Genomic DNA, 24,170 nt, shown 5'->3' on the forward strand with positions numbered 1-24,170 from the left:
GAACAGAACATAAACTTCATCTTTTTTAACTCCTCATTTCACCATACATCATTAAAAGAATAATTTGGTTTTATATTAAACGTATCCCAGTCACAACTAAAAATATCATTTTATCTTATGTATTTTTTGGTACACTGACAAAGAAACCACAGAGACTGACACAAACTCATTTAATAATGGATATGTTTGCATATCAGAGTCTTGAGGTAAAGGGACTGAAGCAGATAATTCAAGTGGATATTCAGATTTCCCCTGGAAACACTGAACTGTGCACATGTTGGACTCTGTGTAACCTTCTCTCTCCTTCCTTGTTTTTTTAAATAAATATTACACTGATATTCAAAAGGCAAATGCTAACAAGTCTGTATTCATGCTCTGCAGCACTATGCCACTTTTATTTGCATACTATCCATTTTATTGATCTTTTCCCATTTCACATGCTTGGTGTATCATAAAGTCTGGGAAAAAAATGCTCTCTTTGGGCATTATTCAAACAAGTGGAGGATGTCCATGCTTGCTGCAGACAGGTTGGACTAGAATCATAGAATCAACCAGGTTGGGAGAGACCTCCAAGCTCATCCAGTCCAACCTAGCACCCAGCCCTGTCCAATCAACTAGATCATGGCACTAAGTGCCTCATCCTGTCTTTTTCTGAACACCTCCAGGGATGGCTAGATGACCTTTGGAAGTCTCCCTCAACCCAAACCATTCTGTGATTCTATGTAAGAGGAGAGAGTTTGAGATCATCAAAATGGGAACTTCAAGAGACATGTTCCTGAGGAAGCTCTCCTTCGATGTAACAAATATGAATAAAAAGCACAAAATCTTCATTGCTGCCTGGAAATAAAACAGTTTATAGTATTTACAGTCTTTGAGATTAAGACAGGAAGATCACCACCTATAAAACTGATGCCACTTGAATATAGGAACCAACCCAGATAAACGCTGTTAGAAACATACACAAGTTTTTACCGTGTAGTGCAGCACATATATGCCATATTAATTACTTTACACATGTACCATATTAATTACTGTACAACACTAGGAAAACACAGTAACAATTCTTACAGTACCTCTGATTTACTTGCATCTCAAGTTGCTGTATTTTTTCCAAAAGCCCTTTTTCAGCAGCTTCCCTCTGTAATTCAAACTCTTTACAAGCAGTTTGCACTGCATCCTCTTTTTCAGAATTGAGCTTCTGAATGAGCAACTGCCTGTCCTGTTCTTGGTTAGATACTAGCAGTTCTTTCTCTTCCTTGAGCTTATGGATAATAGCTTCATATTTTTCCTGCTGCTCACAGAGAGAGAGTTTTTCTGTTTTTTCCTTTTCTAGGGCACTCGCTTCCAATTCTAACTTACTTTGCAGTTCAGTTATTTGCTCTGAAAGTCTTTTTTCTGCCTCAGAAGTTTTCTGATGAAGAAGTGTTACTTTGTTTAGTTCAGTTCTAAGCAAATTTGACTCTTCTTCATATCTATCTATTAGCTCAGAAATGCACTGGTCTTTCTCAATCGTCATCAGAGTCCTCAGTTCTGATAAGCCCAGTTCATACTCCTCACTGCTAATCTGTATTTTACTGTTTAATTTATCTATCTCCTTTTTTAAGCTTTCTGTTTCCTTGTCAATCTGAGATTTTAAGGTCTCTTGTTGCTGGTTTTTGCTTTCTTCCAAAAGAAGCTTCATTTCATCAGTTTCTGCCTCTTTCAAGGCAAGTTCAACTTCTAATTTGCACCTCAAATCGGACAGATCCGAAACCTTGAGCTGCAACTCTTCTACTTGCTGTTGTTTCTCTTGCACAACTACTGCATGAGATTCCTGCATTTGTTCAAGTCTGTGCTCATTCTCTGTTTTTATTTTATCTAAACAGTCCTTGTGCTCAGCTAACATCTTCTCAAATTCCTGCAAATGCCTGGCCTGGAGTTCATCTTCCAGCTCCTTCAAATGGCTTTGCTCTAAACTCTCGAGTTCTGCCCTTAGGAGTCGTAGCTTTTCATTGTTTTCAACATGAAGTTTTTTCATGTCTTCAAGAACTATTTCACGTGAATGTCTCAGTTCCTTAATTTCACAATTTTGTGTCTCCATTTGGCATTCCAATTCAAGTAATTTCTGCTCTTTCTCATTCTGAAGGCAAACTACAGCTTCCTTCTCGTTTTTCACCATTGCGAATTCATCGTTCTTATTCTGGAGAACTTCTTCAAGGCCTAATAAGTCACCTTTTAACTTCTGAATCTTGTTTTTGTTCTCTTCACCATCCTGCAATAATTTATTAATTTTAGTTTCATATTCACTTTTCAAGGACTGCAGCTCTTTTTGATGTTTATCTTTTAGTGTTTTCTCAAGGGACAGTTTGACGTTCTCAATAGTATTGACTATTTCTAAGGAAGTGCATTTTAAAGAATTAGAAAAGTCACACTGCTCTCTTTGTACAAGTGTTCTAAAGTGGCAAAGATCTTCTTTTATACCTCTCAAATGCACCTTGGAGTCCTGGGCAATAACCCTGCACTTCTCCATACATACACTGAGAGATGTGTTTTCTACTGTAACGTCCTTTACACAAGAAGTTGTATCTTGCATACGTCTGCTGTCGATTGCATTGATAACCGAAGAATAAAGAGACTCCACCATCATTTCTGGACTCTGTGGATCACTTATTACGTTAGGAGATACTGGATTTTCTTCTATTACAAATTCATTTACTGCTGACATAAAGTCAGACTCTGGACTTTCTGCTAACGAATCCAAGTCTAATGATCCTTGCTTAAGAGCTTGCTCCAAGTTCGGATGGCCAATAGTTTCAAAATCAAACGTGTGAGCATCGATGCTGTCTGGAGACAATTCCTCTAAAGGAGCTGGGGGACACACAGGAGGACACAGGGGACCCTGAAGACTGAGTGATGGAGGAGGAGTTCTTGAAGAGGTAGCAATTGCGGCGCCTGTTGCACTTTCCATCCTTGGTGTGGTAGCAGATTGTGGCGATGCTTGGCTATTGGAGGCCTACGAGTGAGAAAACATAAGACACTTAGCCAAATGATATGCAAAACTGTTAAAACACGTTTTAAACAGATCAAAAATCACAACTCAAGAACTTAAAAAGTCAGCCTTATTACCTGTCACACTCCAAATGGCTTGACTAAAATTTAAGCAAAAGTTACAGAAATTAAGAGAGATCTTCCAGTAAGTTTCAAAAAAACCACCCAACCACTACCTTGCTTTTTCACCCTTCACCCTCAAAGGCCTTGTCTGATCTTATCTACCTAAGAAAATATGACTATACAGAAAACAAAGTCTTCCCAAATAAACTCGTGGCAATATTTGCATAAAAAGCTCCCCTAAGACAACCATTCTCAAAGTGCTGGAGATGTTTCGGAATGGTTCTCTTCTCTAAAAAGCCAACACTGCCTTCAGCTGCTAATCTCACTCGTGCCCCTTTCCCAACAGTCTCCATGTATCTAAGCCATGTGCCTGATGTTCTTTAGTACTGAAGGAACTTTTGCTATTGAACTCAGCTAATTGACTGGAGACAGTGAAGCTGGGCAATAAATGGTCAGCAACAGAACTTCAAAAAAACCCCAGACAACAGTGAAGTGATATTGGTTGAACTGCTGATTATTTCACTAAGTCTACACACATGAAAAAAGGAACACAGGCAAAAGTTTAAAGAGAATTCCTAGATGATCCATGGACCAAAGCAACAGAAAGACCCAATAGGTCAAGAGTACCGTGCTGAGCAGGAAAAAATCTCTCTGCTTCAATTCCAAAAGAGAGTTTCAATGAATCACTGAAATTACACACAGAGATGGGCATTTTCAAGATGACATCATGAACAGCCCAGCTCTGACTGTGCAATGCAATTTACTCTAAGGAAGGAGACAATTATCCAAATCTGTCTAAGCACTTGACATTTCTGAGTCAGCCAAGAATCCAAACTGGTCAAAGCATGGCAAAAGAGAAGAACAGGAAGAGGAGATTCTTCTAATTTGGAAAACATCTTTTTTGTACAACCAGACACTGATAAAACATTCTTAAATAAGCACGCATGAACCAAAAATGGACAATCAGCAAGACTTAAACAAGACACCTTTCCTGTTCATTTTTCTACTGTTATGGATATTTTTATTTCAAGTTTACTCCTCCTCTGATTTATTTCACACATTTCTGACACTGCAAGCTTTAAAGACAATTTTTGTTAGAACACTTGTCACTATCCTAGTTTCTCACCAGGTAAATTTCAGGATGCTCCAAGCTGGAGGTGAACTTCTGCATTTCAGAGCATGGTCTGAGAGAAGAGCATATTTAGAGAACTCTCAAAATGTATAGCACTCCTAGCCATTCCATTGACTAATATTACAGTGCCCAGGCCCTTAATGGTTGTTCAAATCAAAACCAATCTTCAGAGAGTGAAAAGAGGTAAGAAATGATGAATTACAGCACAAAAAGCCCAGAAGTCACATTTTACATGAATTAAAGACTTCCAGCAAACCTCCTGTTCAAGTCCCAGAGGAATAAGATATAGAGGACTTCCTATCACCTAGTTTAAGCAGGAATCTGCCAATTCAAAAGTCAACATGCTCATAGCCTTGGCAGATTCCAGTCGAAGTGCAAACATGTGATAGGTAACATGGAGTCCAACAAAAATGACACTTTTCTCCTGCAGTGAAGCTGAAGAGAACTGAAATTTAAAGCAGCCAACTTCACATTTAAAAAAAAAAAGCATTGCTAAATCCAGCCAGAATTTCTGCTACAGTGAGAAGGTAAAAGGGCTGGGTTTGGTGTATTATGAAAGTTGGAGGCTGAGGGCACAGAAACAATCAAAAGTGACTGGCAGAAACAGTATTTCTAGGAGAAAACGTGCTTGAGGCAGAACAAATCTAGGGGAAGAGATCTTTTTGCCATCTGCTCTTTCTATATTCCAAGTAAGAGGCTGCATGTAATTCTTCCCTTCTCCAAAAAGCAGCAGTGCAACAAGGAGTAGGTGACACATCTATGTTGAAGTTAATGGGGACAGCTGAGCAAGGCCTTGAAATTTCCTTAACTTTTTATGCCAAAAGGACTTAAAGAAGCAATGCAAAAAATCTAGATGTAATGACAACTTCATTAAATGCAAATCAAAGTCCCAAATGCACACATTCAGCACACAGAAAACAGAAACATTAACAGTGTAATTCCACTTCAACAGTTTCTGTGGGAATGCTTCTGTTAATTGTTTAGAAGATACTGAGCATCATTTGACTATCCTCCAGATAGGTTCCCTTTACTCACTGTAGAGCTCAGTTTTCAGAGTATTTACTTGTATGTCATTAGAAAGGGAACTCCTATTCTGCAGTTATGAAACCAACTGATCTTTACATGTGGCAAAACCAGAAAGTTAATTTCTGTGATTGATAGAACAATAGTATACATTTCAATAGAGTGTTTTCTTTTCTTGGTAAATAAAAGCAAACAAATACCTTTTGTTCATTCAGCAGGTCTGTAATGGTTTGTGACATTTCATCCAAACTCTGTGCTGCCTTTACCAGGTTATGTAGACCATGTACGTGCTGGTGAAGAGGTTCAAAGTCACAAAGTATGGGAACCCTTAAAAACAGCAGAGGATTACATTTTTTTTCCCAATATTGTTAAACTAATATTCATCTATTAAATTATTATGTGTATACTCCCAACAAGACTAAGCTTCTCACTGCATAAGGTTTGCACTTGCATTTATTTTACATGGAAATCTACTAAAGCCATCTGGAATTTGTGTTTTAAATGAAGAAGTTGAGAGATTTTAAGGAGTAGCTAATAAACACAACAACAAGGAAGCACTATGTCAGTCTTTCCTTCGGAGGATAAGATTTGCCAGTGGTACCTAGAGTCAAAACAACAGTAACAGAAGAGAATTGACAGTGATTAGATCTGTAATTGAAGCACTCATGCTTGCAAATGACTTTGTTATTCTTTCCGGTTGGATTCTCTCCAATTCAGCTCTTTCTTTGAAGCCACTATTCATTCTCTACTATTTTATTTTAATAGGTAACCTAAATTAAAAGAATAATTAATGCATCATGATCTTAAATGTCTCTTCCAACTAGAGTGATGCATTGTGATGACAGAATCACAGAAAGTGCTGCAAGATAGAACAAGAGGACACAGCCTCAAGTTGTGCCAGGGCAGGTCTAGGCTGGATATTAGGAGGAAGTTCTTCACAGAGAGAGTGATTTGCCATAGGAATGGGCTGCCCAGGGAGGTGGTGGAGGCACCGTCCCTGGAGGTGTTCAAGACAAGCCTGGATGAGGCACTTAGTGCCACGGCCTACTTGACTGGATAGGGCTGGGTGCTAGGTTAGACTGGATGAGCTTGGAGGTCTCTTCCAACCTGGTTGATTCTATGATAAGCTTTTGATGCTAAGTTTTCCAAACCTCCGGAAAAGCAACATTTAATTTTAGCTGATAATCCATACAACTAGAATTTTACATCTGTTCAGGATTTGATCCAATGGAATCATGCAGCAGTAGGTCATTTGGAGTAACAATACAGTAACAGCAGATTATATTTCAATGTACTTTGCATTCTCCATTTTATATGTAAAACAAGTGATACCTAGAATTGTTTTTGTAGAATCAAGATTTAAATAATTGCTCAAACATTTCATTTCAGAAGACTCAAGCACTGTAAATAAACAGATTCATCATTTTAACTATGCAGCTCACAGGTTCAGTGCTGACAGAAAATGACCTCCTGTTGGGTCTCGGTTTGGCTATTTCTTGTTCTTCAGAAGTTAAACAAAAATACCAAAAGTACTGCTCTGAAGTGTCCTCTGAAGCTCAGTATCTACCAAGGTGAGACAGCTTTGCCCACTCAAGTTGCAGATCATCATCATCTATATTTCAACTGACTGTAATCCTGAGCGCAGAAACCGTGAGGAACATGACATAATCCCACCTCTATTGCCATCAAGTGGAAACCTAAGTCACTACAATTTGGACAAACTGAAAGACTTCAGTTAGCAACTGGTTTTCTGACAACAAACAAGGCAAAATTCCTCCTGCACTCTCCAAATTTCTGTGGAAGGTTGTAAAATCCTCACAACCTCAAAAAACAGGCAAACCTCAAAAAAATGACTTTATAGTTTGCACCTTTTTCTGCAGAAGCCTAAAAACCTAACAACAAATTAGAGTGTATCAGTTGAATCATACTATAGGATAAACCCATTGTCAAACAGACTAAACTAAAAGGTACTTACTGTTATTTCCAGGAGCAATACCATCGAGATGGCCAGAAATTCTGAATCAAAAGAAATGCCAGTAGAATATACAAGCAAAACCCAGTGAATTAAAAACAAATAAATTATCCTTGCCTGTTCCTTACAGAAAATGAACTGGAGATGGGAGGCTGAAAGAGGTAGGATGAGGGGTAGGCTATTTCCACAATACACAAAGCTAGAAAAGGTGCTTTACCTGAGTAATGGCTGTACTTCTGAAGGACAGAAAGACTGCAAAAACTGCAAGTCACTTAATGAGATATCTGGAAGCTCACTGTCAAATCGGCGAGGTTTTCGTGTCTGTGGGGAGAAGAAATTCATTTACACATTGTTGTTAAGGTAAATGACATCAAGATAAAGACATTAAAAAGAGATAAATAATAACAGACAAAAATTGAGTTCTCTCTCAAGATTTCAAACTTTTTTTTAAAGGGATCATGCCTGGCCCTAGCTCCCTAAAAATGGTAACTTCTGTTTACAGTCACTACTCACAGTGCCTTGGGCAGCCGTAGAATAGAGATTTCAGCTTACAGTCATCTAAGTTCAACTTCTTCCCTATCACCAAGCTTCAAAAACACTGATTTGTTTAAAGTTAAGAGAAGACACTGAAACTTTACTTAGTGTGCTGCTAAGTATAATTCAGTTCAGTATTTGAAACACTAAACTGAATAGCATTCTGATTTCCCAAGTACCCTTTAAAAACAGGCTGCAAAGGAGAACATGAAAAAGTTAAACGAGGCTAAGTGATGTGGTACATTAGAATTAAGGAGTTATCTTGCTTGAATTAACCAAGCTGTATGAAATCCAACTTAATAGGCAATAGTTGCTTACAGATATACCTTTTCACCCCTTCAGCCATGGATGCTTTCCCATCTACGCATCAATTACCTGCTTTTATCATCTGAATGACTTTATGGCTCCATTATTTAACAGTTAGACTCAATCTTTTCCAATCCAAACAATTTTATGATTCTGTTATGAAGACAGGATCAGGATAAACTTCCTGAATTCTTTTTTTCTGATCATTAAAAGCCCTTTTTTTTGGTGCAATACCACAAACTCCTTGTTCAAAAGGAGCACTGAGTTGGCGTTGTTAATGTAGGTCACTTGAAACAGCAAAGAACGCTAGCTCCCAGCTTTTTCATCTGTGACAGAGCAATGTGATAGGCATGTAGCTTGAAAAAATAAGCTTAGGTTTTTATCTTTTGAAAGTACTGTTCATAAAAACAAAATAACCCCCCAAAAGACACTGAGTACATACACAAAATGATGGAGGCCAGGAGTCAAGTCCTCTAAATAAACGATTCCTTAGAAAAGATTTCCCTGGGCAAAGGAAAAATGGTTATTGAAAAGGAAGAAATGCAACATACCAAAAAATGCCTCAAGAGAGAACAAGGAAGCTACTGCACTCTAACCAGCTGAAGTGAATTGGAAAGCATTACTAACTATGCCATTTCTTGGCAACATAAAAACTCCCAGTAACCCCAGAACTTCAAGCAAACCCCACCAATTCAAGCAGAATTTCTTGCTTCATTGAAGCCTTTTTGCTTAAAATTCACCCCTGCAGAAGCCCCATGTCCTTTTTTCACATTTTCCCTGCTAACTGCCAATTCTTTCTTGCTAATCTCCTTATCAAAACTTTGATAACCTTTTGCTCAATTTTCTTATTTTAGCAGCTGGTTCAGAAGGTGGTTTGCAGAATTTGCAAGGAAAAAAGACTAAATGATCAGACCTCTTTTAGCAGCAACTTGATGTTTAATTTTATCTTTTAACTTCTAGCCAAGCTCTTTAGATATGAATCTTCATTCCTGTTTTTTTCTGAAGTAGTACTCACAGCAAAACCATTCAAAATATTCAGTTTAAAAAATACTATTTAGAAGATGAGCAAAGCTTGCAGAGCATGTTCAAACAGTAACTGCATTCAGATGTCATACTTAGAAATCAAATCCTTTATGTAACTAAATCAAATGAAAGTAATAAAAGTTTCTGCAGCATTTTAGATAATCTAAAATAAAAACTTCACTCATTTAACAGAAAAAAAAAGAACATAAAAATACTGGGACCCTCTAGCACACAGCATGCATTTCCTATTGAAACAAGAGACATTAACACAGGTATTTCAACTACAACATAAAGCAGTCATTTTAACTCCAAAGACAAAAGGTAAGCTTAAGCACAACTCTGATTTCACAGCAGTACTTACTGAACAGTTTACCAAAAGATTCCCTTTTTGCCTTTTCAGCTTCATAAAGGTGTTTCCCGTCTTTTATCAAAGCACCTGCCCACTGTGAAGGGAAATTATGTCATTAGATGTCAATTTATATATTGACACAAAGATTTAGTCTTGAAGTTTTACTTACTTACCTCCCTGTAGTGTTTTATGAACATTTTTCTCCTCACAACCTCAACAACAGCTAGACAGTACATCTGAGGAACAGTACTGAGAGCTTCTACAACCTTGACCCTTTCTAGGAGCTCTGTTACAAGACGAAGCAATGCTTGTAGCTTCTCTCCATCTTGGTCAGCATGAAGCATTACAAAACAACACCACCTACAAGAGTAGGTTAGACTTTAGAAGACAGCAACTTAGTCATCTCTTCTGCATTTCCATTTCACTACAGCTAGTAACGTGTCTAGATGAACTGAACAAGGACATCATTCTACATGGTCACTGCCCCATCTGGATGTAGCAAGCAATTCCAAATTCAGTAGCTGCCTTGCAGTTGCCTTTTAACATCTCACAGAAAGATATTCACAGAGTGCTCAGAAAATGAAAACTTGCTACTTATCACAAGCTACTTAAAAAAGGTTCATCTAAGCTTTTACAAGAACTTGTAATGATAGGACAAGGGACAATAGCTTTAAGCTGGAAAAGAGGAAATTTGGAGTGGACATGAGTAAGAAATGCTTTACAGTGAGGGTGGTGAGACACCGGAACAGGTCCATCCAGGGATGTCACAGATTCCCCCTCGCTGGAGGGTGTTGAATGCCAGGTTGGATGAGGGTTTGAACAACCTGGGCTAGTGGAGAATGTCCCTGTCCATGGCAGGGAAGCTGGAATTGGATGATCAGTAAGGTCCCTTCCAACCCAAACTATTCTAGGATTCTATAGGTCTCATCCTTTGAAAACATCAGCAGAATTGCCAGCCAAATTTTAAACAAGGTACTGGTGGCTGCTGAGGTTGATGAAAGGAGAGGGGATTGTAGGTTCTTGCATATAATTTTATTGATGCAAAGACCATTTAAACTCTAAGAAAAGTTTCTCTTAATATTTTGTTTCACAGTGACAAAACCTCACAAACAAACTGAAGTGATCCAACTGTTATTTTCTTTCCTCCTAAGGAACACTTGATGCATTACCAATGACTTTCTTAAAACAGTTTTGATGCAAGTGAAAGCAATATGTCAACTGAAAACTTACTTCAGTCTGACTTGTAGATTATTTGCAAGCTCCTGTTTGGCAGTGGTACATTTCTGTTTAATATCTAACAGTTTTCTGTGATTAGTTAGCATAATCATCAGCTGATTTGCATGACTCAAACACAAATCAGGCAGCACAGAAGGATCTTTCAAGTTCTCAGCTCTCTTCTGATTAGCCAAAAATCCCTAGAGGAAAAAATAGACACATTTGTTATACAATCAAAAAGCATGAAGTGACCTGATCAATAAAAGTGAATTTGGATGTAACAAAATGTTTTGAAAAGTTAAGCTACTAATAGGGAAATCTAAAAAAAATGTTAAATAATAACCAGAAGAACAGATTCTGCTATTGGGCAGAGTCAGACTGTAAGATCAGAGAGGCTCCAAGTTTTCTACAAGCATACTCTTATTACATAATGCCACCTACTGACCACAATTCCATAGGCTGATGTTACAAATACTAGCTTCCACAGAAAGAAAACCCATTCAATTTAGCAAAGCTGCTTTCCATGTTCAACATCAGAGGCAAGAGATGAACTATTCAGCTACACAACTTAGGATATAATTTTTCACATAAATGCAATGTTCAGTTAATTGAAAAGGCTGACTGGAAGCAAAAAAACTCTTAAGGGAGGTCAAGGGACAAGCAATGATGTCTTCTAGCTGCAGATGACTTTGTTCTATTGAATAAGTTTGGTTTGAATTTCAATAACCCAACTGAGATGGGAGTAGAAAGGTAACTCAGATTCTGCATAGAACATCAGCTTTTTCTGGCCCAGGGAAAATAAGCCTCCAGCTTTTAATATAAATGCTGCCAAACATCCACTGACATGTTCCTTATGCTAGAAAATAGCTCCATTTTATTTCTTTATCTATGAAACAACTCCCTAGTGGGAAGGTGTGATTATCTATATGGTTGTTTTCTTCAGGTAAGACTTAATAGTTATCAAACAAATTGTGCTCGTTACCTTTAAAAATACACAAGACTGGTTGAACTGGGATTGAAATTAGAACCAAATTATAACCAAAAACCAAAAAACTGTGGGGTTGGAACTAAAGCTAAACCATTCTAGGATTCCATGTTTCTGTGAAATCCTCTAGCTGTAAAATATACAGCTTAACCATCCACTTGACAAGCTGCAGTGACCTACAATATATAAATGTCAAATTAATGTATGAACAGAACCTTTTTGAGGGCCCTCAGCATGCTATATTGAAAACTATCTTGCATTAAGACACTTCATTGTTGAATTATAATCCTTAACAACATACCACAACAAAGATCCACCATCTTTAAATGTTGTAAAGACAAATGGGTATTACCTGAGCAAGTTCTTTTTGTTCATTCACCAGTCTGCTGCAGCTTGCTATCATCTGGTCCAATGCATAGAGCCTGTCTTCAAGACCTTTAATAGCCTTCATGTTCTGATTATCTAGTTTGGCAATAGTTTGGCGACATTCTGCCAGAAAGGGATGGATAATCCTTGGATCAAGCTAAATAAAAAAGTGATAAAATAAAGAAGTTAGCTTATTTGCAGTTCACAGGATCACAAAATGTTAGAGGTTGCAAGGGACCTCCTCTGCCAAGGCAGGATCACCTAGGGCAGGTGAACGAACTAAATTAGTATTAATGTAGAAAGAATAACCTTAATACTATTCTAAGATGTGCCTACATCTGTCATCTGTTTCAGAATTCTGAGTTAAGGAGTCCACTAGATTTTATATCACAGCATGAATTGCAGAGAATGAATTATTCAAAGAGGACCATCAAGAGAAATCAGATCCTTACAAGAAGATGGGACATCAGTTAAGGTGACAAGGCAGGGTATGAGGGGAAAGAGGCAGTTTAAATCTATTAGACACAAGTCTAACCTGAAACAAAACACATAGAATCATAGAATCAGTCAGGGTTGAGAAGGGATCACAAGGATCATCTAATTCCAACTCGCCTGCCATGGGCAGGGACACCCTTCCCTAGAGCAGGCCTGCCCACAGCCTCAGCCAGTCTGGCCTTTAAACACCTCCAGCCATGGGGCCTCAACCACCTCCCTGGGCAACCCATTTCCAGCCTCTCACCACTCTCATGCTCAACAACTCTCCTCATGTCCAGTCTGCAACCTGCCCATCTCCAGCTTTGCTCCCATTCCCCCTAGTCCTGGACTCCCTGAAAAGTCCCTCCACCAGCTTTTTTGTAGGCCCCCCTTCAGATAGTTGAAGGCCACAAGAAGGTCACCCTGGGAGCCTTCCTCTTCTGAGACTGCACAGCCCAACTCTTTCAGTCCATTCTCATAGCAGAGGTGCTGTAGTCCTTCTGAGCATCCCAGTGGCCCTTCTCTGAACACGCTCCAGCACATCCACAGCCACAATCAAAACAAGTGATGTATGTGGCTCAGAAGAAAGTGTCGGTAGAATGGTGGTAGGAAAAAAGCCATTAGCCTTTTCCCACTAAATGAACATTTTGAGTGATTCTCTCAGAGAAAGCAGATCAAGCTCTAAGCAACTGGGAAATAAGCTATGAAAAACTAATACATTTGGAATACTTTTTGCTAATATTTTTTTACTAAAAATTACATTTTCTAAATTATTTTCTATTTACCTCACAGAGCCATTATCCAGAAATAAGTCCTCGAAACATTAAGAAGCTACCAATGTCCACAGTACTAAGGGTGTTTCCTTCAAGTTTCACTCGAAAAGCCAGTGAAATAAATTAGTCTTTGCTTCCTTAGTGCTAAAAAGATCATTGGGAATTGCAGTACTCTCTACCCGCTAGGCCAGAGTTTAGTGTAAATTTGGTATATATAACTAAGGAAATATAGTAGATTTAAGTGTTAGCAGGAATACTGAACAAGTTTGCTTCACATTTATCCAAAAATGGTTATGCTATGCCATCTGTGATATGAGAATCTCCTGAAAAGACTCCATACTGTGAGGTCATTGTAGCTGCCACAGTACTACACTTCTTTCATCTGCATCTAGGGTTTATGACACTTACAGACTACACAGATTAACCCTCAAAACCCCAACATTTGACTCAATATTAACATTAACTAAAAGGACCTTCCCTCCCCCAGTCTATTATTTAACTGTATAAAGCTTTTATCCAGCACTTTCCTTAATCTGCAAGCACCTATCAGGGCTATAGAGAGAAAGAATCTGAAAAGGAAAATAACAGACGAAGGAGCAACTACAAAGAATTAGTCTTTCATTCCTCCAAACTAACCAAAAACCTAACAAACAAAAAGACCACAAGGGAATGTACCAAAACCTGTTCACCTAGCCAAGAATTTTTCAGAATACATAATTAATGCTGTCTAGTTATGTGACAAAATATGCCCAAGCTCTCTCTGAAAACAGCAAGGCGAATTTTTCAGTAAGGTTATGAATGGTCTTGAATATTAGTTTCTCTCAAGTGACTTGTTCATGTTTAAGAATCTCAGCATTAAAAATAGTTCTTAGGATTAAACCAGATTGGTTTTAATAAGATCATCTTCATTGCCCATCCTATTCAGAATTACTCCCCATGTGGCCATCCTGAATGACTCCCCTGCAGCATCCAGGACAAGTTCTTAACAGACAAATGCTAAAGAATATCACGGTGTGGGCTTTTTTTTTTTCTTTTACCTTCATCAACTAATTGTGTTTTATCCTCTTTTTACAAAGAATGCCTACTCCTCACATTCCACCCTGCAATTTATCTCTTCCAACCATTCCTTTTCATCCCATCTTCCACGTGATCACTCCACAGCACTCAGATGTATTTTCACCCGGTAGAGAATGTTGCTGTTCTCCATCTTTAGAAGTCTTTTCCCTTTTCTAGCCTTCTATTTAAGTGATTACCAACATCACTTAACAGGAACAATCAGGTTAGCTCCCAACTTACTCATTGCTCTTTAGTGCAGTGGTTTCTGCCACTTAGAAGTGTCATTTTATACGAAACATCTAGAGACTAAAGAACCAGACACTGGCAGCACTGTGCAAAACATCAGTCGTGTCAGACTACCAGGGTCAAAAGTATGAAGCTTCATACTCCTGATGCTTCACATCTTTGTGCCATATCTTACCTGAATTTAGAGTTTTCCATAAGAAATGCAATTGCAAAACGATTTGTATGGTTCATATTTCCAAAAAGGAATGGCATAGAGAAAAAGCAGGGGAAAAAAATTAGTACCCATTTTTTTCTCCCCTTGCTATGTTTATGCTGTCCACTTCAAGTAAATAGTAAGAGACACAAATGTTGTAGCAAGATATTTATCTGGTGTTTTCTTTCCCTTTTCAGCCTCAAGCCAATTCTGCTTTCCAATTAACTGAAAATCAACAGTAGACAAAGACTCAACCTTTATCTGTGCTGCTATCAACCATAAAGCAATTTAATGTTTTCTTAGGGAAACTAGTGAGTATTAAAATCCTTAAAACGCTGTGTGTTTCTTGTGAACCCAAAACAACTCAAAATTGCACTCAAAGTTCTTTCTAGTGGTGGCCTAGGATAGTCTGACTGAAACTCTTTTTCTGACCTGCCAATTCTGCTCATGCAAGAAATAAAAAACCCTCAATTTTCCACAGATGCAATCAGACTTTTTTTCCTACAAAGAACACCTTAAGTTACAAAATAATTACAATATTTAGAACAAGGATTTCTGAGTAGTCTTGGTAATGCAAGGATAGAAAACCCACAATTACAAAACAGTCTCTCTAAATACGGTGATGTATGTCAGGTAAGAATAGAAGCTGATCAAAAATGTACAGTAATTACTTAACTGAAGTGGTTATTTTTTCAGTTTTGTACATCTAGTACCCACTGTAATTTATTTGGTAGCAGCTGTTTATGTCTATCAAATACTAATTTACATTTGTGCCCTGTTAATATCAAGTCAAAAGTGATTTTCTCACAATCCACAGTAAGTTTTGTTACATTTATTTTAAACCCAGTAACAAACACCTTGTGGAATTATTGAACAGGACAGAGAAGTGTCTCAGACTTTCAACCAATTAGGAAGTCTTTCATGCACAGAATTCCTTTTTTTTTTTTTTTGCTATTGTACAGCCCAATTTTTCAGCCTTTTCTGTACTTTGGGAGAGCTCAAAAATCTTAAGCAGCCCTTTATCTCAAGCCAAATTCTCCAAGCATGTAGAACTGATCACATTGATAGGATTCCCTACAAGAGATGTGGTTTAGAACTTAAGACATTCTTCTAGTCCTGCCCTTTAGAAGAAATAGTGTCAAATGCAACAGAAATTGTTTTCTTTGCTCAAGATATACTGAGTTATAAAAACTGCATACAGGGCAAACAAGGCTAGACAGTGCAGGGTTCTACACTTTGGCCTCAACAACCCCGATCAGTGTTACACGGCTGAGGATAGAGTGGCTAAGAAAAGCCAGGAAGAAGGGACCGGGGTAGTGGTAGAGAGTAGCTGAACATGAGCCAGGAGTGTGCCCAGGTGGCCAAGAAAGCCAATGGCATCCTGGGCTGCATCAGGAATAGTTGTGGTCAGTAGGACAAGGGAGGTTATTCTTCCCCTAACTCCACGCCTGGTCAGGCCACACCTTGAGTGCTGTGTCCGTTCTGGGCTAACTCAATTCAAGAGAGAAGTTGAGGTGCTGGAAGGTGTCCAAAGAAGGGTAACAAAGCTGTTGAGGGCCTGGAGCACAGCCCCGTGAGGGAGGAGGCTGAGGGAGCAGGGGGGGTGCAGCCTGCAGAAGAGAGGCTCAGGGCCAGACCTCATTGCTCTCTACAACTACTTGAAGGGAGGTTCTAGCACAGGTGGGGTTTAGTCTCTTCTGCCAGGCAACCAGCAATAGAAAAGGGGACACAGCCCTCAAGTGTGGCCCAGAGAAGATCTAGGCTGAATGTTTAGGGGGAAGTTCATGACCAAAGAGAGTGATTGGCATTGGAATGGGCTGCCCCCAGCGGGAGGTGGTGGAGTCACTGTCCCTGGAAATGTTCAAGAAAAGCCTGGATGAGGCACCTAGTGCCATGTCTGGTTGAACTGGTTAGGGCCTGAGTGCTAGGCTGGAATGGATGATCTTGGAGGTCTCCTTCCAAACTGGTAGATTTTATTTTCTAAGAATAGCTACAATGAAAGCAAAGGAAATCTCTAGGCCCAAAGAATTTAAAAGGCTATAATGCTCACTGAATAAAATAATGATTTGGAAGAGTATAGAAAGTGAGCAATGTTTTATTCTACTAGCAGCAGAAATACCAATGAATGCATCTGTACCAGCTAATAAAGAATGCATGTACTACAGGATATAAATTTATCACTATTAATTACATGATCTATCCATTATTTTAATAAAGAATTCAGCATTTTTAACACAAAGAACATTAACTTCCAGTGCAGAAAAATCCTCCACTTTCTTTATAGGAAGATTTTTTCTATGAAAGAGGGAAAGAAGAAGTCACCTTCCACTTATGGACTCCAAGAAGCTCTTGGCTTTCCAACAAGAACAGCTGATTGGGAGACAAGCAAGATAACAAGCACTCACTGTGGGATTATACATTTTCCTAAAAGTCAAATTCTTAAAACTCAAGAACTCTTAGTACTGCCCCACCCCCCTCAGTCTCAGCTTTGCTCTCCATTCAGAAAGTGATTGGAGAAACAAACTGTTACAAGAAGTTGAGTCACTTCAAAAGCACCACCATCTGGAAATCCCAGAGCAGCATTCAACTGCAATCCAATCTGGTTTGTAAGAAATTGTTAACTTACCCTGCTCATAGAATCAAAACATTTTCTGACCAGTGATTCAACATCATTCGGTCTATCTTGACCATTTATCCCAAGTCTAACAAAGACAAATTGAAGGAGGCTGATCCTCATCTTTCAAATTTTTTACTGATGTCTCATTGTCCTGCACAGCAGCATCTTGACCAGATTCCTTATCATCTTTTACTCCTTCAGCATCTGCGCCTTTCAAAGCTGCATGTTCAACTGACTTGCAAAATGAGGCTAACTTGATTTATTGTTCACTTTAGATGTATCAGGATAAAGCACCAATTCAGCAGATTTGCCATCCTCAGTTTCATCACTTTCTGTCCCTCCCATGCTCAGCTGAAGAATCCATCTCTTCCCAAACACTCCTTGTAACTGTGTCTCGTGAGGCACTCCAGCAGTGGTATCTTGGCCCATGACAGAAAAGCAGACCCAGGCTTTTTCACAAAGGTGAGAAGGAAAAAAATATCAGGGATCAGCAGAAAGCAGTGTAACATAAAAACTAGACACAGGCTATTCATATAATAAAATACTATCTTAGAATTGAGGATTTCAAAATGAATTTGATAACTCCCCTTCCAAGACCCATTCAGTATCAGATGATGTAAGGTCAGTTAAAGGCAGATAATTTTTGCTGTCTTCCACTGCTTAACATGAGCTGTTTTACGTAAGCTTATGTTTATAATGCAATAAACAAGGACAGTTTGATAACATGAGACATGTCTTTGTTTTCTTTGTTTGTTCCTCAATGCACAACTGGGACTTTTAAGGTTCCAATGTGCATGACAACACCAAGGCTTATTGGCAAAGACTGAAAAAGCAGTCAGCCGGAAGACACTCAGAGTTGTTTCCTCCATGAACTAAGAAAAGTCCCAACTTTCTTTTTCTTTAATATAATATATAAATATATATAAATGACCCTAACCATATTTTACTTCTTTAATCAGCCCAACATTCACTTACATTCTACTAGGCCAAAGCATTCATGGAAATACCATAACACTGTAACATCCACAAAGATTTTCCTTAAAGTAACATCTAGAGCTTGCAGGGACATGAGGGCTAGACACAGATACACACAGACACACACCCTTCCAAAGGCATAAACACCAGGTGAGTTTGTGCTATGACCTCATACTTTCAACACAGATCATCCCTCATAATTAATTATAAGTGCAAATATGTATTTAAAGATGTTGAATAACATCTACATTCCATTATCTAGTTATTTCTAGTTCACATTTGGAAGGACTCCAGCTCTTTAAACATCTCTTCACTAACAAGCGCATCTCCAGCATAATTCAGTACAGGTTTTTGTGGGCTGACAGAAAACAGAGGAAAATGCCAGTTAAAAAATGACTGGTAGAGAACAAAATCAAGCTCTCCATGACACAAACACATGCTTCATCACAACTACCACCAGACACCACATCACCTAAAATAAAGGAAGTTTCAAATGTAGATTGAAGCTGAGTTTAATGGCAAACCTACTGTGCTAAGTTTCAACTTGATCTCTCTACGGACTGCAAATAGCTCGACTAATAATTTTCAAAACTTGAAAAGCAGTTTTGGTAAGAGTATGTGCAATCTTCCCAAGTTGGCCATTATGGCAGCCCAGCCTTGATGCTGAAGATGTTCGTCATGTACAAGACCTTCACAAAAGGAGCAAAGTTTCTTGGCAACCTCCATACATTTCCTGCAATTAGACAAGACAAACAAACAATATAAATATTTATAGATCTCCCAACAAAATGCTTCAGGTAATTGTTAAAGTAGTAAGGTGAGACACTTAGAAAATATCAATATTAGACGTGATAGATAGAAGTTATACACCTGAAAGTTCCAAAATAACATAACTTTTCTTCTTAATAAAAAAGCAGACAAAAAACCCAAACTAAAACTAACCAAACCGAAAAAAAACCAAATGCTGCACAGACTTTCTACTGAGAAATGTCTTCCAAATCAAGCAGGGGCAAGTGGCAATTCCAAAACTACTTCATACAATTAAACTGCTGCTAATATATATGCTCAGAGTACACACATACAAAAGTATAATGTTTGTACAATACTGATAGAAAGAGTTGGCAAACAAGGTCCCATCACAGAGTAAATTATTGATGATCCAAGCAGAGTTCAGATGCAACAATGAGTTGCAGGATCAGTCAGCAGAAGTGTAGGCATCCTTTAGGCCACTGGTCCACCACAGTTCACAACCTCTACTACATTTTCCAAGTATTTATTCTCATCAGCTTAACAGAGAATAAGTTTTTTGCAAGTCACAGATTAACCCAACTTTCTTCTTCAGTACTGTTTTTGCTTGCTCTTCCACTCCAACCACTACGAAGCAGCTTGAAGTAGTCAAATGACAGAATCTGCTTGCCCCAAAAAAATGCTGAGAAGCTGAAAAACCACAGAACAAGGTAAGTGATAACTTCTAGCTTGATTCAAAGCCACCCAAGTCTTTTTCTCCTGGTGAATTTTCTGAAAGCTTCATCTAATATTTCTGGTTAAAGGCTAGCCAAAACAAATGCTACATCTTTCAGTATAGCTTAGTATAGATTATTGGCATATAGGATTAAACTGAAAGCTACTCAATTTTAACACTACCCCTGCTCAGTTACTTTAAAAAAAAATATGAAATTGATTGCTAATCCAAGTTTACAAAGAAGTCAGGACCTCTGAAGGAGATAGAAGCTGTGTCTGACTATTACACTAACAATATAGTCAGAAAGAACAAGCAGTATTCATCTAGATACACCAAACATTAAACATCTTAAACAACATTAACATTTTCAAGGATCTATTTTCTAGAAGGCCCCAACCAGCTTTCTAGTAGAAATGGAAGAGTATTTTACTAAGGAGGAGATATGCAGCTTTCAGGAAGCATGAGTATACTTCTTGGCTGAATTATTATGAAGTATTTGGAACTAACCAAAGAAGGATCTAGGTATTATGACTACAGCCAGGGACTTAGGCAACCAAACAAAATGACCACACAGTATCTCAATCTTATTCCCATTTCTCAAAGAAAAGATTACTGCAATTGACAGAATGATGATGGGCAGCAACAGAATCAATGAAATATGAAGCATATCCACTAAACAAAATGCCCAAGTCTCCAATATTCTTCTGGAACAAACAGAATAGAAACTTGAGTGAGATCACTAAAATAAAAGAAAATAATCTTTTTCTAAGGCATAAGTACCAGAAATCACTTTAGCAGCAGTGTTGGAGACCACAAGATTTGAGAAGATTCACAAAAACACAGTTCATTACCGCAAGGCACTGTGGATGAGAACAGTCTGTCTTCTAAGTTGGTGTGTACCCAACTGTTTGCAAACACTCATTGCCCACATAGGCAGCTCAAGGCCAGTACGGCTGAAATGGGAAGTGAGCTGGGAAACCAGGCTAGTTGTAAGAAGGCAACCTTTAACCCTTAGGCACAGACATTTCAAAAGGCAAGCTGGGAAACCAAGATATGATACATAAATGAACAGATTAGAAATGCAATTAAATAGAAAACTAGTAGCCAATCAAATATTGTCCCCTACTTTCAGACAGTTACAAATCATTAGCTTCTTATTGTAAGAAGAACAGGTTAAGACTTACCATTTAAATTGTTTGTGATGAAAACTTCTTCTTAACAAAAAAAATTTTTATGTATCAGTAGAAGTAGTAAAATCAGATAGTTATTTACATTTAATTATATGCCAACATAAAAAACATCTCATCAAGTACTGTCACTTTGCCTCTGTGGTAAAAGCCAACTTACTGTGTCTCTACAATAACAGAGACAAAGCTTTAATCCATATAGAAGGCAAATTTTTCAAGCCCATTTTACAAGAAGTCTCCCACACAGTACTCTCGGATGGCTTTGGACTGCATCAACTCTCACAGAGGCTCCAGAGTCCTTCCTAACTGTCCCGAGATCTTAATCAATTTTGAGAAGGATTAATATCACATGTTCCCTCTTTCCTCCCAGCCAAGAGGCTTATGGTGAAACCCTGAAGAAGATTAATGTTCTAACCCACATTCCAGTCCTCCCTCAGTTTCCTCTGAATTACTGTTCAACATGCTTCATGCATTTCAGCATGTAAAACTGCCTCTAGTAAATTACTGCAGTACTGCTCAATACAGTTTTCACACTTGGTACATCCGAAGCCGTGGCAACCCTACTTTACTAACCTTCACCACACATGGTGCTTTTGCCATTCCCCCTAACCTCCCTAAGTGCACTTTTCACATTCTAACACAGAGCCTCTGGTTTAAAAGATTGAAAACCACAGATTAAACGATCTGTGAGTGTAAAAGTGTAGCCAGATGTAATAATATTTCTACCTATTTAATCTTTAAATTACATTAAGCTTTCACAAAAGATGCTATTTCATTGTAGCACTTGTACAAGCAGGGAAGAAACTGGAACAAATAACGGTCAGAATCTTTCTCAAGTTAAGTCTGCAAGGTCAAAAAAAAAACAATTCCATTTTACTTTCAGCCCATACTGAATTCCTTCTCCCCTACCATGTAGTGCCACCAAGTATGGAAAATTTGATTTTCTTGCAAATGAACTCGGGATCACTCTCTCTGGATAAATTTTTCAGTCTCTACACTAAATATTATATAGCTCCAGCTGGAAAATAAGAGCTATACTCCATGCAGAGACTTGTAAGAGTATTTCTGAAATGTGAGCTTCCTTTACAGAAGGCATGCCACCAGGATGTGCCAGCAAAGGGTCCTAAATTCATTTAAAGCAGCATCTCTGCGATATAAACTTGTTTGCTCTGCATATTAGTCCATTGTTTGAAATCAAAAGGGTAGAGAAGGCAACACTAACAATTCTTTTCAGGTTTAAGCAGGAGTATATTCCTGGAGTATGAAAAAGCTTACTTCAGAGAAATTAAACTGTTCTGTCAGCAACTTCTCCAGACAAAAACCAAAATTAATCATCTTCAAGAGCCCAAAATAAAGGATGGGATGAAGAAAGAAGATAAAACACCAACAATAAGAAATGTAAGAGTTGGCACACACCACCTTTCACTTCCCATACCTAGCAATCACTGTAGCAATTACTATGGCCCTATCTCTATATCAAATCAACATTAGGCATTTAACAGTCTGTCTTGCTGATTTACATCCTCTTAGTACCTCACAGAAAGTGTTTTTCAAGCACTTTCAGCTGCTCTAAAACCAGAATCCTACACAAATGAAGTACAAATTAAAACCTCCACTCCTAGCTGGATTTTCTTTGATATCCACTGTTTGACAGCTGAGAGATCACAGATCCCTAATAACATAAGGGTCCTGTTTCACCAATGTCAGCAGTAACTGTCAACAGGTGGTGAGCAGGAGAAGAGTTATACTGGATACAATCCTTGCCTTAAGCCACACAGCATGTAAAGGTCAGATTATTCAGACTAATTTCCCTTAGTCTCCCTGACTAAGGGAGAAAATAAACCACCTCATGCTACATGGAAGACTTGACACTTCTCCCTGAATTCAGCTGTACAACCCAGACACACTGAGTGGTAAATGCTCTTCTGAATTGCATTGAAGTGGTCACTGAAAATAACCAAACTTTATTACCAAGACAACATGCTAAAAACATAGATACTATCCATTTAATGCTATGTGCTACACATAACCATTCCTCCTCCTAAGTTGTTGGATGTTTTAATAATCTTCAGAGCCATGAGAAATATTTAAGTTTTGAACCAAAAATGAAGCCAAGAAACTTCTAACCTGAAGGAAAGGTAACGAAGGCATCATCTCACTCTATATCATACAGACATTCCTACTTCATGCACACCTGTTACCTTACTGACCATGCCACAGGGAGCCAGTTCTCCCTACCAAGTAATAAAAAGGGAAATCAAATAGATTTCTGACCAGTCTGCTTTTCTATGTAGCTGAAAGTCAGCACTTGATCATAAAAGATGTGAATTTCAGGAAAAGGAACCTTAGTTTTATCAACCTCCTTGCTGGTTGTTTAGATGCAAGTTGAAACAGAAACTTGACATGGTGCTTTCAAAAATTCTACTGCTGATTTCTACTTGGGCTAACAACTTTTCCAAAATAACTTTTTGTTTTCAAGCTGAGGCAGACAAAAGGTACTGAAAGTAAGGCAGAACATTCAGGTATGGGTCCAAAGCAACCAGTTTGCTTTTATTTTGCACATGCCTGTAAACAAGGCATCTATAAAGCTGAATTATAATATGCTTTTAGAAAGAAGTTTTCAACATGCTGAAGCAGCCAAGGACATTTCAGTACCTACCTTGAAACTGTGAGACAAAGGCTCTGAAGACACATCATCACTATCTTACATTCTTTAAGTATCTCTACATTTATACAAGCTTCTCCTCTGACATAGGAAAAAGTTTGTTTTGCTTTGATGTTGCAAGCAGAGCAAGGAATTGACTTACCACAGCAAGTTGTGTTCTCGATGCTACTGTATGAAACACTGCAGGCATCATGAGAGATTCTTCTACTTTCAACTCCATCTCATTCTCTGCTGAAAATGTGGTTTTGGGGATAGCTGGTGGACGTTCACACAAGATCATTTCTTTGTTGAATAAAAAAATTGGGTTGGTATCCTACACTCAAAGAGAAAATGAAATCAAACACTGAGCAAAGGCACATGGTATTCAACTTACCCAATTATTTCATCAATGGGGGTGACATCTTAAGATCATGTTTAATTCTACATGTGAAAAGTGAATACACCAAATACCTGCTTTCTCAAACCAAAGAATTTCAGGAAAGAGTACAACACAGAAAAAATACTTCAAAATCCCCTTAGGAAAGCAT

General features: G+C 38.3%; 1 protein-coding gene across 1 annotated transcript in view; it reads right to left on the bottom strand.

Annotated features, from left to right (window-relative positions):
• Positions 1–24,170, bottom strand: part of RB1CC1 (RB1 inducible coiled-coil 1) — a 98,775-nt gene that overhangs the window by 13,545 nt on the left and 61,060 nt on the right. The window contains 18 exon segments of the mRNA XM_064170436.1: positions 1,074–2,992; positions 5,446–5,572; positions 7,435–7,538; positions 8,500–8,561; positions 9,442–9,523; positions 9,603–9,789; positions 10,660–10,844; positions 11,982–12,152; positions 17,364–17,435; positions 17,438–17,460; positions 17,463–17,609; positions 17,612–17,711; positions 17,714–17,803; positions 18,858–18,880; positions 18,883–18,958; positions 18,960–19,062; positions 23,427–23,428; positions 23,789–23,956. Of these exon segments, the coding sequence (XP_064026506.1) occupies positions 1,074–2,992; positions 5,446–5,572; positions 7,435–7,538; positions 8,500–8,561; positions 9,442–9,523; positions 9,603–9,789; positions 10,660–10,844; positions 11,982–12,152; positions 17,364–17,435; positions 17,438–17,460; positions 17,463–17,609; positions 17,612–17,711; positions 17,714–17,803; positions 18,858–18,880; positions 18,883–18,958; positions 18,960–19,062; positions 23,427–23,428; positions 23,789–23,956 (3,641 nt within the window).

Source organism: Pogoniulus pusillus, chromosome 34 (genome assembly GCF_015220805.1).
Source record: "Pogoniulus pusillus isolate bPogPus1 chromosome 34, bPogPus1.pri, whole genome shotgun sequence".
Taxonomy (NCBI): Eukaryota; Metazoa; Chordata; class Aves; order Piciformes; family Lybiidae; genus Pogoniulus; species Pogoniulus pusillus.